This window comes from Siphateles boraxobius, unplaced genomic scaffold (genome assembly GCF_051911475.1).
Source record: "Siphateles boraxobius isolate OS27281-9 unplaced genomic scaffold, OSU_SipBor_1 75, whole genome shotgun sequence".
Lineage (NCBI taxonomy): Eukaryota > Metazoa > Chordata > Actinopteri > Cypriniformes > Leuciscidae > Siphateles > Siphateles boraxobius.
In genome coordinates this window covers 2,290,001-2,310,000 of record NW_027509203.1, presented here as the reverse complement: position 1 = coordinate 2,310,000, position 20,000 = coordinate 2,290,001, and the positions used below count along the sequence as shown (strand labels likewise).

General features: G+C 38.8%; 1 protein-coding gene across 7 annotated transcripts in view; it reads left to right on the top strand.

Moving 5' to 3' along the window:
* fgd (faciogenital dysplasia) overlaps nt 1-20,000 on the top strand; it is an 80,138-nt gene that overhangs the window by 54,394 nt on the left and 5,744 nt on the right. For all 7 annotated transcript variants that reach the window (XM_077217678.1, XM_077217677.1, XM_077217675.1 and 4 more), the window contains exons 11-15: nt 1,248-1,340; nt 1,632-1,711; nt 3,146-3,176; nt 9,547-9,642; nt 12,114-12,158. In XM_077217678.1, the coding sequence (XP_077073793.1) occupies nt 1,248-1,340; nt 1,632-1,711; nt 3,146-3,176; nt 9,547-9,642; nt 12,114-12,158 (345 nt within the window). The remainder of the gene's footprint in view (nt 1-1,247; nt 1,341-1,631; nt 1,712-3,145; nt 3,177-9,546; nt 9,643-12,113; nt 12,159-20,000) is intronic.

Genomic DNA, 20,000 nt, shown 5'->3' with positions numbered 1-20,000 from the left:
AGTAATGAAACAACTGAAGTCTTTATGAGTGAGTCATTGAATCATTCACTCAAGAGATTCGTTGGAAAAAACGCTGATTCTTCTAGTAATGAAACATCTGAAGTCTTTATGAGTGAGTCATTGAATCATTCACTCAAGAGATTCGTTGGAAAAAACGCTGATTCTTCTAGTAATGAAACAACTGAAGTCTTTATGAGTGAGTCATTGAATCATTCACTCAAGAGATTCGTTAAAAAACGCTGATTCTTCTAGTAATGAAACAAGTGAAGTCTTTATGAGTGATTCATTGAATCATTCACTCAAGAGATTCGTTAAAAAAACACTGATTCTTCTAGTAATGAAACAACTGAAGTCTTTATGAGTGAGTCATTGAATCATTTACTCAAGAGATTCGTTAAAAAAACGCTGATTCTTCTAGTAATGAAACATCTGAAGTCTTTATGAGTGAGTCATTGAATCATTCACTCAAGAGATTCGTTAAAAAAACACTGATTCTTCTAGTAATGAAACAACTGAAGTCTTTATTAGTGAGTCATTGAATCATTCACTCAAGAGATTCGTTAAAAAAACACTGATTCTTCTAGTAATGAAACAAGTGAAGTCTTTATTAGTGAGTCATTCACTCAAGAGATTCGTTAAAAAACGCTGATTCTTCTAGTAATGAAACATCTGAAGTCTTTATGAGTGAGTCATTGAATCATTCACTCAAGAGATTCGTTAAAAAAACACTGATTCTTCTAGTAATGAAACAACTGAAGTCTTTATTAGTGAGTCATTGAATCATTCACTCAAGAGATTCGTTAAAAAAACACTGATTCTTCTAGTAATGAAACAAGTGAAGTCTTTATTAGTGAGTCATTCACTCAAGAGATTCGTTAAAAAAACACTGATTCTTCTAGTAATGAAACAAGTGAAGTCTTTATTAGTGAGTCATTCACTCAAGAGATTCGTTAAAAAACGCTGATTCTTCTAGTAATGAAACAAGTGAAGTCTTTATGAGTGAGTCATTCACTCAAGAGATTCGTTAAAAAAATCATGATGTCTTTTAAACAAAAAATCATGATTCTCAATTTATCTGCAGTCGTGCAGTTATTAAGCTGAAAAAAGCTGATTTATTCACACATATACACTGCGTTCTGGTAAACATCTCATTGAAAGAATCTGCTCATTTATTACAGCTTAACACGTTTATTAGCTAATGAATACACAGAAGGATTATGTTGATGATGATGTTTCTGTTTTGACAGTTCAATAACATGGTGCTGTATTGTGTGCCCAAGCTGAGGCTCATGGGACAGAAGTTTAGCGTCCGCGAGCGCATCGATATCGCCGGGATGGAGGTACGACTTCAGGCGTTCATTCAGCTGCATGTTCATTTTTATCTTTTTGTACATATGTTAGTAATGTTCAGAATCTTTTTTACTATATACTGATTCTCCTGTTCAGATTATTCATATTTATTACCCATTCATATTTATTATCAACTGTATGTACAATAAATAAATGCTACAAATGCACTGCTGGTTTGACGCTAACTGTATTTCGTTGCCTTGTACTGTAACATGTGCAATGACAATAAAGTTGAATCTTAATCTTAAGTGTTTATCTGATCACATGCTGCTTTTCTCCAGGTTCAGGGAAACGTCAAGCAGAACGTCCCGCACGCTTTCACCATCATCGGCAAACAGCGCTCGCTTGAACTGCAGGCCAGGTGATGAGCCCACAGAACCAGTCCTGATACCCCTCAGCATCATGACACTATCTCATAGTTCAGTCTGATGCTGTTTTTGCTGCTGAAATTTAACGTTTTTGATCATAGATCTGAACTTAAAGGAGTAGTTCACTACTATTTAATTTACTCTCCCGCACGTCATCCAAGATGTTCATGTCTTTCTTTCTTCAGTCGGAAAGAAATGAAGGTTTTTGAGGAAAACACTCCAGGATTTTCTCCATATAGTGACTTCAATGGAGTCCAACGGGTCGAAGGTCCAAATGTGAGTTTCAGTGCAGCTTCAAAGTCTCGACACGATCCAGCCGAGAAATAATCGATCGATTGATTGATTGATTACTTTATTATCGACACAGGGAAATTTTTGTTGCTTTTGTTTCAACATGCGTACACACAAAGACGAATGTTGCCAACAAACCAACAACGTACATAAATAATAAAAACACGAAAAACACCCAATAAAATATACATTTAAAAATAAGAGTCTTATCTAGCCAAAGCATCAGTCATTTTCTACAAAAAAATAAACATTTATATACTTTTTAAGCACAAATGCTGGTCTTGCACTAGCTGTGATGCGACACACATTACGTGATCAGGTTCAAAGGTCACGCGTGTTCCGGTTCAGAAATGTAGAGTACGGTGAAAAACTCATCACGACATCGTTGTTTTACCTTTTATTTATTTAGTAAATGGCGTTTGACTTAGTCTTTGCATGTTCGGTTTGTAAACACTAGGTCGGTACTTCCGCCTACGCGTGACCTTTGAACCTGATCACGTAATGTGTGTCGCATCACAGCTCGTGCAAGACCAGCATTTGTGCTTAAAAAGTATATAAATGTTTATTTTTTTGTAGAAAATGACTGATGGTTTGGCTAGATAAGACTCTTATTTTTAAATGTATATTTTATTGGGTGTTTTTCGTGTTTTTATTATTTATGTACGTTGTTGGTTTGTTGGCAACATTCGTCTTTGTGTGTACGCATGTTGAAACACAAGCAACAAAAATTTCCCTGTGTCGATAATAAAGTAATCAATCAATCAATCGATCGATTATTCCTCGGCTGGATCGTGTCGAGACTTTGAAGCTGCACTGAAACTCACATTTGGACCTTCGACCCGTTGGACTCCATTGAAGTCACTATATGGAGAAAATCCTGGAGTGTTTTCCTCAAAAACCTTCATTTCTTTCCCACTGAAGAAAGAAAGACATGAACATCTTGGATGACGTGCGGGAGAGTGAATTATCAGGAGAACTACTCCTTTAAATGATGGTAATTCATGAATGTTTGGAATCAGAGAGCCTTTCCAAACATCTTAAAACTGAAACTCACTTGTTGAAGAGACAATCTTTAGGAAACTTCATGGACAAATACACAGTATGTATCAGTAACTCTGAATGTGTTTTTGTCTCAGGACGGCTGAGGAGAAGGACGACTGGATAAAAGTGAGTTATTCTCTTTACACAAATGTTAAACGTCACAGAAAGTCAGACACACGTTAGCAGGTTTTTAAAGTATGTTATTTTCATTTCAAGTAGTTTTTTTTATAAGAATATACTTAAAGTCCCCCTGTAGTCAATCATTTTCCACATAAAACTCATCAATGAACACTTAAAATATCTTGAATGTAACTCAACATAAGTCGAAAGTTGAAGTTAAATGATATACCACAGCACCTTAAACACAGACTACACGGCTATTTCAGCACTTCATTAAACACAAGAGATGTTCCCTCTCCCTCTTCTCCAGTATTGAGCATGTTCACATTCACCCGTTATTAATTAACCCGTTGTCCATATATTAATATGCTATAGACCTTTCTCACAACATCCGTATTTGTGACCGGAAATACGCAATCGTCGTGGAAATCTTCTTCCTCCCCGGTCGGGGCAATAGGTAAACAAATGGCGCAAGCAACGAGCAAGAGTTATTGTAGCGTACCGGACTGTTGTAGTCATAGATATCCACAATAAAGGCTAACTATGGATATCTTTGGTTGTAGTTATTCACAAAAGCAGCCATATCTGTCGTTTCATTCCCTCCCTGTTGATGGTGAAGTTAGACGGAAATGGATTCAGGCTATCCGGCGGGATGAAGGACCAAACTTTACGATTAAAAAGGGGAGCACTTAACATTATTGTCGCTACACACAAGACGTTCACTTGGACAACCATAGACCGAACAAATTGATACCATAATGCTTCATTAAAAGCAGACTATAATGCTTTAGTAAGATAATATCCTCTATAATATACATAGATTATGTCTAAGTAGACACGCTAATGATTTGCAGAGGTGGGTAGTAACCAAGTACATTTACTTCGTTAACTGTTACATTTACTTGAGTTTTTTTTGTTGAGAAATCTCCTTTTAAGAGTAGATTTAAATGTGGGTACTTTTACTTTAACTCGAGTACATTTCTAATGAAAATCTGTAGTTTTACTTCGTTACGTTGGGCGACGTTCCTCTCGTTACTTTATTTTTAATGCAATACATGCTGTTAAATGCGTAGTTCATTCCAAGCGCGCTGTATCTTTTTTATGGGCATGAGCGATGCTCAGTTCACAAATGAATCACTCTTTTGAGTCGATTCTGTTCAAAGACCTTAGTATGCGCGGTTCTATGAATATGCAAATGAGCCCCGCCTCCACTCACTCAGTCACTCACTCAGAGATCCACTCGTTGACGATCACACGTTGATCTGATTGGTTACAAGGTAGTTTGTGACGTCAGAAACACCAGCGATTTCAAAGCGTGTTTTTGAGACTGTCTTTGGTTCACTGCAGTTTTAAGGAGAAAATACTCAGCAATGCTGTCGACTTATGAATTTACACATGGATTGTGTTAAAGTGATATGTGTCGGGTCCCCGCTATGATAACAATAACTTTCTCAAATGTTTACAGAACAAGCGGGAACCCAGTGTGCCTGTATGTTTTTCTATTGCTGTTCAATTACATGATAGAAAGTCTAAGGCCTTCAAAAGCCGTACAGCAAACCCATCTAATCTGGTGCCTATTACACGACATACCAAGATTGCTGTGGGGACAAAAAGTAAGACTGTTAAGTTAGCACTTTTAAACATCCGCTCACTTAAAAATAAATCACTTTTAGTCAATGACTTAATAACCACATACAACCTGGATTTTATGTTGCTAAATGAAACTTGGCTAGAAGAAAGTTGCAGTGCAACAGTCCTCAATGAAACAGCCCCTCCTAACTTTACTTTTATGAGTGTCTGTAGAGCTGTCAGAAGAGGCGGAGGTTTAGCTGCTCTTTATAAAGATGTCTATCAATGTAAGCAAATATCATTTGGGAATTACCCGTCTTTCGAATATCTGGGTATTGTGTTAAAAGGTGCTCCACGCATTTTACTTATCATTGTTTACAGGCCTCCAAAATACTCTCCAGCTTTTGCTGAGAACTTAACAGAACTGTTAAGTTCTATTTCCTCAGAGTTTGACTGCTTTGCCATTGCTGGAGATTTTAACATTCACATAGATAATGCAGAAAACAATATGGCAAAAGAAATCAAAACTGTTTTAAAAACTTTTGATCTGACTCAGCATGTACATGGAGCCACACATAATCGTGGACACACTCTAGATTTACTTATCAGTAAGGGTCTAAACATTTCATCAATTGTTATTAAGGATGTAGCACTGTCTGATCATTTTTGTATTTTCTTTGATATATTGATCTCTCCTGCCATTGAAGCTAGATCTGTGTCTGTCAAGAAGAGATGCTTAAATGAGAATACTAGTGTACTATTTATGAAGGCTATATCTTTAACACCAAGCATATCTGCTGACTCTGTTGATTTTCTCCTTGATTCTTTTAACTCAAAAGTTAAGAGTGTAATTGATGATATTGCTCCTGTGAAAGTCAGGAAGAAGAGTGGCAGACAAAAAGCACCTTGGAGAAACTCAACAGCAGTGCAAAATATGAAAAGACAATGCAGAAAAGCAGAGCGCATGTGGCGGAAGACAAAACTTGTAGTCCATTATAACATCTACAAAGACAGCATCCATGCTTTCAATAAGGAACTAAGCAAAGCTAGACAGACTTTTTTCTCGAATATTATAAACAGCAATATAAACAACACGCGCACTCTTTTTGCTACTGTAGAGAGACTGACAAACCCCCCAAGCCAGATTCCCAGTGAAATGCTCTCAGTGAGAAAGTGCAGTGAGTTTGCTTCTTTCTTCTCTGAGAAAATCAATAATATTAGAAAGGTGATCAGCTCATCCTTGAGTTGCGCTGGGGTCAGGCAGATCAAACAACAGCACGAGAAAGTAGCAACTATGTCTGATTTCGAAGAAATTGATGGCAAAATTTTGGAAGAAACCGTACAGCAACTAAAAACATCAACCTGCGCCCTTGATGCACTTCCCACATCTTTTTTCAAAAATGTGTTACACAGCTTAGAAGCAGATCTCCTAGAAGTGGTAAATGCCTCACTTCTCTCTGGGAGTTTTCCGACCTCCCTGAAAACTGCTGTTGTCAAGCCCCTCCTGAAAAAGAGCAATCTGGATAAGACCATATTAAACAACTATAGACCGATCTCAAATCTTCCTTTCATAGGCAAGATCATTGAAAAAGTTGTCTTCAATCAGCTGAACAAATTCTTAAGCTCGAATGGATACTTTGACCATTTTCAATCTGGTTTCCGACCGCACCACAGTACAGAGACCGCGCTCATAAAGATAATAAATGATATTCGCTTAAATACTGATACAGGCAAATTATCAGTGCTGGTACTACTCGACCTCAGTGCTGCATTTGACACTGTCGATCACAAAATACTTCTTGACAGGCTGGAAAACTGGGTCGAGCTTTCTGGGATAGTCCTAAAATGGTTCAGGTCATACTTAGGAGGCAGAGGTTATTATGTGAGTATAGGAGACCATAAGTCTGAGTGGACATCCATGACATGCGGAGTCCCTCAAGGCTCAATTCTTGCGCCACTCCTATTCAACCTGTACATGCTCCCAATGAGCCAAATAATGAGAAAGAACCAAATCGCTTACCATAGCTATGCAGACGACACACAGCTCTACTTAGCCCTATCGCCTAACGATTACAGCCCCATTGACTCCCTTTGCCAATGCATTGATGAAGTAAACAATTGGATGTGCCAAAACTTTCTTCAGTTAAACAAAGACAAAACTGAAGTCATTGCGTTTGGAAACAAAGATGAAGTTCTCAAGGTGAACGCATACCTTCAGTCTAGGGGTCAAACAACTAAAAATCAAGTCAGGAATCTGGGTGTGTCTCTAGAGTCAGACCTTAGTTTCAGTAGTCATGTCAAAGCAATAACTAAATCAGCATATTATCACCTGAAAAATATTGCAAGAATTAGATGCTTTGTTTCCAGTCAAGACTTAGAAAAACTTGTGCATGCTTTCATCACCAGTAGGGTGGATTATTGTAATGGACTTCTCACTGGCCTTCCCAAAAAGACCATAAGACAGTTGCAGCTCATACAGAACGCTGCTGCTAGGATTCTGAGCAGAACCAGAAAATATGAACACATCACACCAGTCCTCAGGTCTTTACACTGGCTGCCAGTTACATTTAGGATTGATTTTAAAGTATTATTACTGGTATATAAATCATTCAATGGCCTAGGACCTCAATACATTGCAGATATGCTCACTGAATATAAACCCAACAGATCACTCAGATCATTAGGATCACATCGGCTAGAAATACCAAGGGTTCACTCTAAGCATGGCGAGTCTGCTTTTAGCTACTATGCCAGCCGCAGCTGGAACCAGCTTCCAGAAGAGATCAGATGTGCTCCTACAGTAGTCACATTCAAATCCAGACTCAAAACACATCTGTTTAGCTGTGCATTTACTGAATGAGCACTGTGCCACTGTTCGTCCGACTGTTTGCACTGTATTTTATTTTATGTTTTAATTATTCTGATTTCTGTATTTTATCTTTTATTCTAAACTGTTTTAATTATTCTGATTTCTTTTGATTATTTTAATTTCTTCTATGTAAAGCACTTTGAATTACCATTGTGTATGAAATGTGCTATATAAATAAACTTGCCTTGCCTTGCCTTGCCTTGCCTAAAGCATTTTAAAAACACCACATAGACACATAAACAACATTAAAAGCTCGATTTTCAGCGTTTTTATAAAAACTGATAAAAACCCTTTATAAATCCCAGTCAGAGGAAGAGTGTCCCATGCGTCTCCTCACCGAAATAACCATATATGAGCTTACAACGCCTCGTTTCACTATGCATACCCTCATCTGCATATCATTTGCATATGCATATTCATCCACGTGATCTTGGATGAATGGTTTAACTTATACTGTTAAACCATGTTTAACAGAATAAGACATTAGGAAAATATGAGATACGGATGTGTGTCACTTTACATTGCTAAAAATCATTTAGTAGCCGATCCTTGCCTTGTTTTGCAATGGTGTCGACTTATGAATTTACACATGGTTTACACATGGTTTGTCTTAAAGTATATTAATAACACCACATAGACATATAAACAACATTAAACGCTGGATTTTCACCACAGGGAGACTTTAAGTGAGAACTGAGTGTTGTTTTATTTTGAGTAAGGAATGTTTTTTTTGGGGTTTTAGTTTTAGTTAACTATGATAACCCTGCTTTAGAGTGCTTATGACCCTTTTAATTTAGTACATCTTTATATTTCACTCGATGGCGATCAAATCCGTTTAGTTAATCTTAAGCCAATAATTCCACCGATATACGACACTTGAGCCTGCGACGAACGGTTTAGGAGTTATGAGCCATTATGTACTTTTGATCGCTCTAGCGCCACCATCAGGCCGATTGGGGCGACACTTGGTGGCATTGTAGAGGGTGTGAGTACTATCAGCGCTCAAAGTTTCACGTCTCTACGACTTACGGTTTGGTCTGAACGATCACTTTTAGCTTTGACAATCCTAACAATTACAATAGCTTTTCAGCGCTACAGGATTGAACGCCTAATAACTTATATATATATATAACTTCTATAATAATCTAATCCTGCTCTTACTATTCAACAAATTCACATTATTCTAAAGAGGAAAAACTTATAATTTCCATCAAAATAAAATAACCTGTCTCTGAAACAACACTTTTCACTGGTACTAAATTTATCCTTGTCAAATACATTTGGTGTTGTGGACTTTACAGGGACCGTTTACCCAACAGTGAAAATCCTGTCATCCTTTACTCACCCTCATCTTTCAAACCTGTAGGACTTTATACTACAGAACACAAAAGGATCAACTTAATCGAATGTCATGTAATAGTGTGGAAGACAATGAAGAGGGATGTGAAAGCTATTTATGAAAAATCATGACATTTAGTCATGTTCTAATCGACACGTTTAAGAGAGAAAAGGCAACATCTGATTCATGAACAAACGGCTCTTTTGAGTCAGATCTTTCCAGTGAATCGTTTGATTCAGTTCACTGTGGCTCAATAGGGAATTTTGGGATATCGCATTAAAAGAAAAGCTGGATGGAATCACCAAGATGGGTATAAATTCTAAAAATGTGTGTAAAATATTTTTTGCACTTCAAAGAGATGGTTAATTTTTTTATCCGTTAAAAACACATGCGCACCAATCCCTCAGAAACTCTTAAAACCTTACATTTTTATTACTGAAATATTGTGACAATTTCCCAGGAAGGGACGATTATTGTTCTCTTGAACACATGGGATGGAAACGCTGCTTTATTCACAAATCTGATATTGCAGTTTTGCGCATGAGTTAACAGAGCTTTGGTTGTGTGTGAAGCTTCATCAGTGTTGTGTGTGTGTTCAGGTGATTTCAGCGACGATCGAGAAGCATAAGCAGAACAGCGAGACGTTCAAAGCTTTCAACAGTTCCTTCAGCAGAGAGGATGAACCTGACGCAACGGTACACACACACACACACACACACACACACACACACACACACAGCAGAGAGGATGAACACACACCTGACGCAACGGTACACACACACACACACACACACACACACACACACACACAGCAGAGAGGATGAACACACACCTGACGCAACGGTACACACACACACACACACACAGCAGAAAGGATGAACACACACCTGACGCAACGGTACACACACACACACACACACACACACACAGCAGAGAGATGAACACACACCTGACGCAACGGTACACACACACAAACACACACACACACACACAGCAGAGAGGATGAACACACACCTGACGCAACGGTGCACACACACACACACACACACAGCAGAGAGGATGAACACACCTGACGCAACGGTACACACACTCTCACACACACACACACACACACACACACACACACACACACACACACACAGCAGAGAGGATGAACACACACCTGACGCAACGGTACACACACTCTCACACACACACACACACACAAACACACACACACACACACAGCAGAGAGGATGAACACACACCTGACGCAACGGTACACACACACACACACAGCAGAGAGGATGAACACACACCTGACGCAACGGTACACACACTCTCACACACACACACACACACAGCAGAGAGGATGAACACACACCTTACGCAGCGGTACACACACACACACGCAGCAGAGAGGATGGACACACACCTGACGCAACGGTACACACACTCACACACACACAGCGGAGAGGATGAACACACACCTGACGCAGTGGTACACACACACACACACACACACACAGCGGAGAGGATGACCACACACCTGACGCAACGGTACACACACACACAGCAGAGAGGATGAACACACACCTGACCCAGCGGTACACACACACACACAGCAGAGAGGATGAACACACACCTGACGCAACGGTACACACACTCACACACACACGCACACACACACACACACAGCAGAGAGGATGAAAACACACCTGACGCAACGGTACACACACTCACACACACACACACACAGCAGAGAGGATGAACACACACCTGACGCAGCAGTACACACACGCACGCACACACACACACACACACAGCAGAGAGGATGAACACACACCTGACGCAGCGGTACACACACACACACAGCAGAGAGGATGAACACACACCTGACGCAACGGTACACACACTCACACACACACACACACACACACACACAGCAGAGAGGATGAAAACACACCTGACGCAACGGTACACACACTCACACACACACACACACACGCACACAGCAGAGAGGATGAACACACACCTGACGCAGCAGTACACACACACACACACAGCAGAGAGGATGAACACACACCTGACGCAGCAGTACACACAGTCACACACACACACACACACAGCAGAGAGGATGAACACACACCTGACGCAGCAGTACACACACGCGCGCACACACACACACACACACACACACACAGCAGAGAAGATGAACACACACCTGACGCAGCAGTACACACACTCACACACACACACACACACACACACACACACATACACAGCAGGGAGGATGAACACACACCTGACGCAGCAGTACACACACACACACACAGCAGAGAGGATGAACACACACCTGACGCAATGGTACACACACTCACACACACACACACACACACAGCTGAGAGGATGAACACACACCTGACGCAACGGTACACACACACACACACACACACACACACACGCACACACAGCAGAGAGGATGAACACACACCTGACGCAGCGGTACACAAACACACACGCAGCAGAGAGGATGAACACACACCTGACGCAACGGTACACACACTCTCTCACACACACACACGCACGCACACACACACACACACACACACACACACACACACACAGCAGAGAGGATGAACACACACCTGACGCAACGGTACACACACTCACACACACACAGCAGAGAGGATGAACACACCTGACGCAACGGTACTCACACACACACACAGCAGAGAGGATGAACACACACCTGACGCAACGATACACACACACACACACAGCAGATAGGATGAACACACACCTGACGCAACGGTACACACACTCACACACACACACACACACACACACACACACACAGCAGAGAGGATGAAAACACACCTGACGCAACGGTGCACACACTCACACACACAGTAGAGAGGATGAACACACACCTGACGCAGCAGTACACACACTCTCACACACACACACACACACACACACACACACACACACAGCAGAGAGGATGAACACACACCTGATGCAGCAGTACACACGCGCACACACACACACACATACACACACACACACACACTCTCACACACACAAACACACACACACAAACACACAAGCAACTTCACTCTGGTCCCTGTGTTCTCCAGACATTGATGTTTAAAGAAACTGATGTGTGATTGTGTTTTGATCTTAGGGCTCATGGAGCACATGTGAGACGGATGGAGCTCAGCAGGAGCGGGTGAGACATACACACACACACACACACACACACACTGCAGATCTCAGTCTGAGCTCCACATCCCTGTGCTGGGTGTGCTCACTCCACCATGGACAGAATATGTGTGGGCCGTTTCTCTCCCTCCAGCTGTTTGTTTCCGGTCCATCAGCATCAACTCACTGCCTTTTGCTTTGTCTGCATTACACATACTCTACACTTTACTGATCTGCATTACACATACTCTACACTTTACTGATCTGCATTACACATACTCTACACTTTACTGAGCTGCATTACACATACTCTACACTTTACTGATCTGCATTACTCATACTCTACACTTCACTGATCTGCATTACTCATACTCTACACTTTACTGATCTGCATTACACATACTCTACACTTTACTGATCTGCATTACACATACTCTACACTTTACTGATCTGCATTACTCATACTCTACACTTTACTGATCTGCATTACACATACTCTACACTTTACTGATCTGCATTACACATACTCTACACTTTACTGATCTGCATTACACATACTCTACACTTTACTGATCTGCATTACACATACTCTACACTTTACTGATCTGCATTACACATACTCTACACTTTACTGATCTGCATTACACATACTCTACACTTTACTGATCTGCATTACACATACTCTACACTTTACTGATCTGCATTACACATACTCTACACTTTACTGATCTGCATTACTCATACTCTACACTTTACTGATCTGCATTACTCATACTCTACACTTTACTGATCTGCATTACTCATACTCTACACTTTACTGATCTGCATTACTCATACTCTACACTTTACTGATCTGCATTACTCATACTCTACACTTCACTGATCTGCATTACTCATACTCTACACTTTACTGATCTGCATTACACATACTCTACACTTTACTGATCTGCATTACTCATACTCTACACTTCACTGATCTGCATTACTCATACTCTACACTTTACTGATCTGCATTACACATACTCTACACTTTACTGATCTGCATTACTCATACTCTACACTTTACTGATCTGCATTACACATACTCTACACTTTACTGATCTGCATTACACATACTCTACACTTTACTGATCTGCATTACACATACTCTACACTTTACTGATCTGCATTACACATACTCTACACTTTACTGATCTGCATTACTCATACTCTACACTTTACTGATCTGCATTACTCATACTCTACACTTTACTGATCTGCATTACACATACTCTACACTTTACTGATCTGCATTACTCATACTCTACACTTTACTGATCTGCATTACTCATACTCTACACTTTACTGATCTGCATTACTCATACTCTACACTTCACTGATCTGCATTACTCATACTCTACACTTTACTGATCTGCATTACACATACTCTACACTTTACTGATCTGCATTACTCATACTCTACACTTTACTGATCTGCATTACACATACTCTACACTTTACTGATCTGCATTACACATACTCTACACTTTACTGATCTGCATTACTCATACTCTACACTTTACTGATCTGCATTACTCATACTCTACACTTTACTGATCTGCATTACTCATACTCTACACTTTACTGATCTGCATTACACATACTCTACACTTTACTGATCTGCATTACACATACTCTACACTTTACTGATCTGCATTACTCATACTCTACACTTTACTGATCTGCATTACTCATACTCTACACTTTACTGATCTGCATTACACATACTCTACACTTTACTGATCTGCATTACACATACTCTACACTTTACTGATCTGCATTACACATACTCTACACTTTACTGATCTGCATTACACATACTCTACACTTTACTGATCTGCATTACTCATACTCTACACTTTACTGATCTGCATTACACATACTCTACACTTTACTGATCTGCATTACACATACTCTACACTTTACTGATCTGCATTACACATACTCTACACTTTACTGATCTGCATTACACATACTCTACACTTTACTGATCTGCATTACTCATACTCTACACTTTACTGATCTGCATTACTCATACTCTACACTTTACTGATCTGCATTACACATACTCTACACTTTACTGATCTGCATTACACATACTCTACACTTTACTGATCTGCATTACTCATACTCTACACTTTACTGATCTGCATTACTCATACTCTACACTTTACTGATCTGCATTACACATACTCTACACTTTACTGATCTGCATTACACATACTCTACACTTCACTGATCTGCATTACACATACTCTACACTTCACTGATCTGCATTACTCATACTCTACACTTTACTGATCTGCATTACAAATACTCTACACTTTACTGATCTGCATTACTCATACTCTACACTTTACTGATCTGCATTACTCATACTCTACACTTTACTGATCTGCATTACACATACTCTACACTTCACTGATCTGCATTACTCATACTCTACACTTTACTGATCTGCATTACACATACTCTACACTTTACTGATCTGCATTACTCATACTCTACACTTTACTGATCTGCATTACACATACTCTACACTTTACTGATCTGCATTACTCATACTCTACACTTTACTGATCTGCATTACACATACTCTACACTTTACTGATCTGCATTACACATACTCTACACTTTACTGATCTGCATTACTCATACTCTACACTTTACTGATCTGCATTACACATACTCTACACTTTACTGATCTGCATTACACATACTCTACACTTTACTGATCTGCATTACACATACTCTACACTTTACTGATCTGCATTACACATACTCTACACTTCACTGATCTGCATTACTCATACTCTACACTTTACTGATCTGCATTACTCATACTCTACACTTTACTGATCTGCATTACTCATACTCTACACTTTACTGATCTGCATTACACATACTCTACACTTTACTGATCTGCATTACACATACTCTACACTTTACTGATCTGCATTACACATACTCTACACTTTACTGATCTGCATTACACATACTCTACACTTTACTGATCTGCATTACACATACTCTACACTTTACTGATCTGCATTACTCATACTCTACACTTCACTGATCTGCATTACACATACTCTACACTTCACTGATCTGCATTACTCATACTCTACACTTTACTGATCTGCATTACACATACTCTACACTTTACTGATCTGCATTACTCATACTCTACACTTTACTGATCTGCATTACACATACTCTACACTTTACTGATCTGCATTACACATACTCTACACTTTACTGATCTGCATTACACATACTCTACACTTCACTGATCTGCATTACACATACTCTACACTTTACTGATCTGCATTACACATACTCTACACTTTACTGATCTGCATTACACATACTCTACACTTCACTGATCTGCATTACACATACTCTACACTTTACTGATCTGCATTACACATACTCTACACTTTACTGATCTGCATTACACATACTCTACACTTTACTGATCTGCATTACACATACTCTACACTTTACTGATCTGCATTACTCATACTCTACACTTTACTGATCTGCATTACTCATACTCTACACTTTACTGATCTGCATTACACATACTCTACACTTTACTGATCTGCATTACACATACTCTACACTTTACTGATCTGCATTACTCATACTCTACACTTTACTGATCTGCATTACTCATACTCTACACTTTACTGATCTGCATTACACATACTCTACACTTTACTGATCTGCATTACACATACTCTACACTTTACTGATCTGCATTACACATACTCTACACTTTACTGATCTGCATTACACATACTCTACACTTTACTGATCTGCATTACACATACTCTACACTTTACTGATCTGCATTACTCATACTCTACACTTTACTGATCTGCATTACTCATACTCTACACTTTACTGATCTGCATTACACATACTCTACACTTTACTGATCTGCATTACACATACTCTACACTTTACTGATCTGCATTACTCATACTCTACACTTTACTGATCTGCATTACTCATACTCTACACTTTACTGATCTGCATTACACATACTCTACACTTTACTGATCTGCATTACACATACTCTACACTTCACTGATCTGCATTACACATACTCTACACTTCACTGATCTGCATTACTCATACTCTACACTTTACTGATCTGCATTACAAATACTCTACACTTTACTGATCTGCATTACTCATACTCTACACTTTACTGATCTGCATTACTCATACTCTACACTTTACTGATCTGCATTACACATACTCTACACTTCACTGATCTGCATTACTCATACTCTACACTTTACTGATCTGCATTACACATACTCTACACTTTACTGATCTGCATTACTCATACTCTACACTTTACTGATCTGCATTACACATACTCTACACTTTACTGATCTGCATTACTCATACTCTACACTTTACTGATCTGCATTACACATACTCTACACTTTACTGATCTGCATTACACATACTCTACACTTTACTGATCTGCATTACTCATACTCTACACTTTACTGATCTGCATTACACATACTCTACACTTTACTGATCTGCATTACACATACTCTACACTTTACTGATCTGCATTACACATACTCTACACTTTACTGATCTGCATTACACATACTCTACACTTCACTGATCTGCATTACTCATACTCTACACTTTACTGATCTGCATTACTCATACTCTACACTTTACTGATCTGCATTACTCATACTCTACACTTTACTGATCTGCATTACAAATACTCTACACTTTACTGATCTGCATTACTCATACTCTACACTTTACTGATCTGCATTACTCATACTCTACACTTTACTGATCTGCATTACACATACTCTACACTTCACTGATCTGCATTACTCATACTCTACACTTTACTGATCTGCATTACACATACTCTACACTTTACTGATCTGCATTACTCATACTCTACACTTTACTGATCTGCATTACACATACTCTACACTTTACTGATCTGCATTACACATACTCTACACTTTACTGATCTGCATTACACATACTCTACACTTTACTGATCTGCATTACACATACTCTACACTTCACTGATCTGCATTACTCATACTCTACACTTTACTGATCTGCATTACTCATACTCTACACTTTACTGATCTGCATTACTCATACTCTACACTTTACTGATCTGCATTACACATACTCTACACTTTACTGATCTGCATTACACATACTCTACACTTTACTGATCTGCATTACACATACTCTACACTTTACTGATCTGCATTACACATACTCTACACTTTACTGATCTGCATTACACATACTCTACACTTTACTGATCTGCATTACTCATACTCTACACTTCACTGATCTGCATTACACATACTCTACACTTCACTGATCTGCATTACTCATACTCTACACTTTACTGATCTGCATTACACATACTCTACACTTTACTGATCTGCATTACTCATACTCTACACTTTACTGATCTGCATTACACATACTCTACACTTTACTGATCTGCATTACACATACTCTACACTTTACTGATCTGCATTACACATACTCTACACTTCACTGATCTGCATTACACATACTCTACACTTTACTGATCTGCATTACACATACTCTACACTTTACTGATCTGCATTACACATACTCTACACTTCACTGATCTGCATTACACATACTCTACACTTTACTGATCTGCATTACACATACTCTACACTTTACTGATCTGCATTACACATACTCTACACTTTACTGATCTGCATTACACATACTCTACACTTTACTGATCTGCATTACTCATACTCTACACTTTACTGATCTGCATTACTCATACTCTACACTTTACTGATCTGCATTACACATACTCTACACTTTACTGATCTGCATTACACATACTCTACACTTTACTGATCTGCATTACTCATACTCTACACTTTACTGATCTGCATTACTCATACTCTACACTTTACTGATCTGCATTACACATACTCTACACTTTACTGATCTGCATTACACATACTCTACACTTTACTGATCTGCATTACACATACTCTACACTTTACTGATCTGCATTACACATACTCTACACTTTACTGATCTGCATTACACATACTCTACACTTTACTGATCTGCATTACTCATACTCTACACTTTACTGATCTGCATTACTCATACTCTACACTTTACTGATCTGCATTACACATACTCTACACTTTACTGATCTGCATTACACATACTCTACACTTTACTGATCTGCATTACTCATACTCTACACTTTACTGATCTGCATTACTCATACTCTACACTTTACTGATCTGCATTACACATACTCTACACTTTACTGATCTGCATTACACATACTCTACACTTCACTGATCTGCATTACACATACTCTACACTTCACTGATCTGCATTACTCATACTCTACACTTTACTGATCTGCATTACAAATACTCTACACTTTACTGATCTGCATTACTCATACTCTACACTTTACTGATCTGCATTACTCATACTCTACACTTTACTGATCTGCATTACACATACTCTACACTTCACTGATCTGCATTACTCATACTCTACACTTTACTGATCTGCATTACACATACTCTACACTTTACTGATCTGCATTACTCATACTCTACACTTTACTGATCTGCATTACACATACTCTACACTTTACTGATCTGCATTACTCATACTCTACACTTTACTGATCTGCATTACACATACTCTACACTTTACTGATCTGCATTACACATACTCTACACTTTACTGATCTGCATTACTCATACTCTACACTTTACTGATCTGCATTACACATACTCTACACTTTACTGATCTGCATTACACATACTCTACACTTTACTGATCTGCATTACACATACTCTACACTTTACTGATCTGCATTACACATACTCTACACTTCACTGATCTGCATTACTCATACTCTACACTTTACTGATCTGCATTACTCATACTCTACACTTTACTGATCTGCATTACTCATACTCTACACTTTACTGATCTGCATTACACATACTCTACACTTTACTGATCTGCATTACACATACTCTACACTTTACTGATCTGCATTACACATACTCTACACTTTACTGATCTGCATTACACATACTCTACACTTTACTGATCTGCATTACACATACTCTACACTTTACTGATCTGCATTACTCATACTCTACACTTCACTGATCTGCATTACACATACTCTACACTTCACTGATCTGCATTACTCATACTCTACACTTCACTGATCTGCATTACACATACTCTACACTTTACTGATCTGCATTACTCATACTCTACACTTTACTGATCTGCATTACACATACTCTACACTTTACTGATCTGCATTACACATACTCTACACTTTACTGATCTGCATTACACATACTCTACACTTCACTGATCTGCATTACACATACTCTACACTTTACTGATCTGCATTACACATACTCTACACTTTACTGATCTGCATTACACATACTCTACACTTCACTGATCTGCATTACACATACTCTACACTTTACTGATCTGCATTACACATACTCTACACTTTACTGATCTGCATTACACATACTCTACACTTTACTGATCTGCATTACACATACTCTACACTTTACTGATCTGCATTACTCATACTCTACACTTTACTGATCTGCATTACTCATACTCTACACTTTACTGATCTGCATTACTCATACTCTACACTTTACTGATCTGCATTACACATACTCTACACTTTACTGATCTGCATTACTCATTCTCTACACTTTACTGATCTGCATTACTC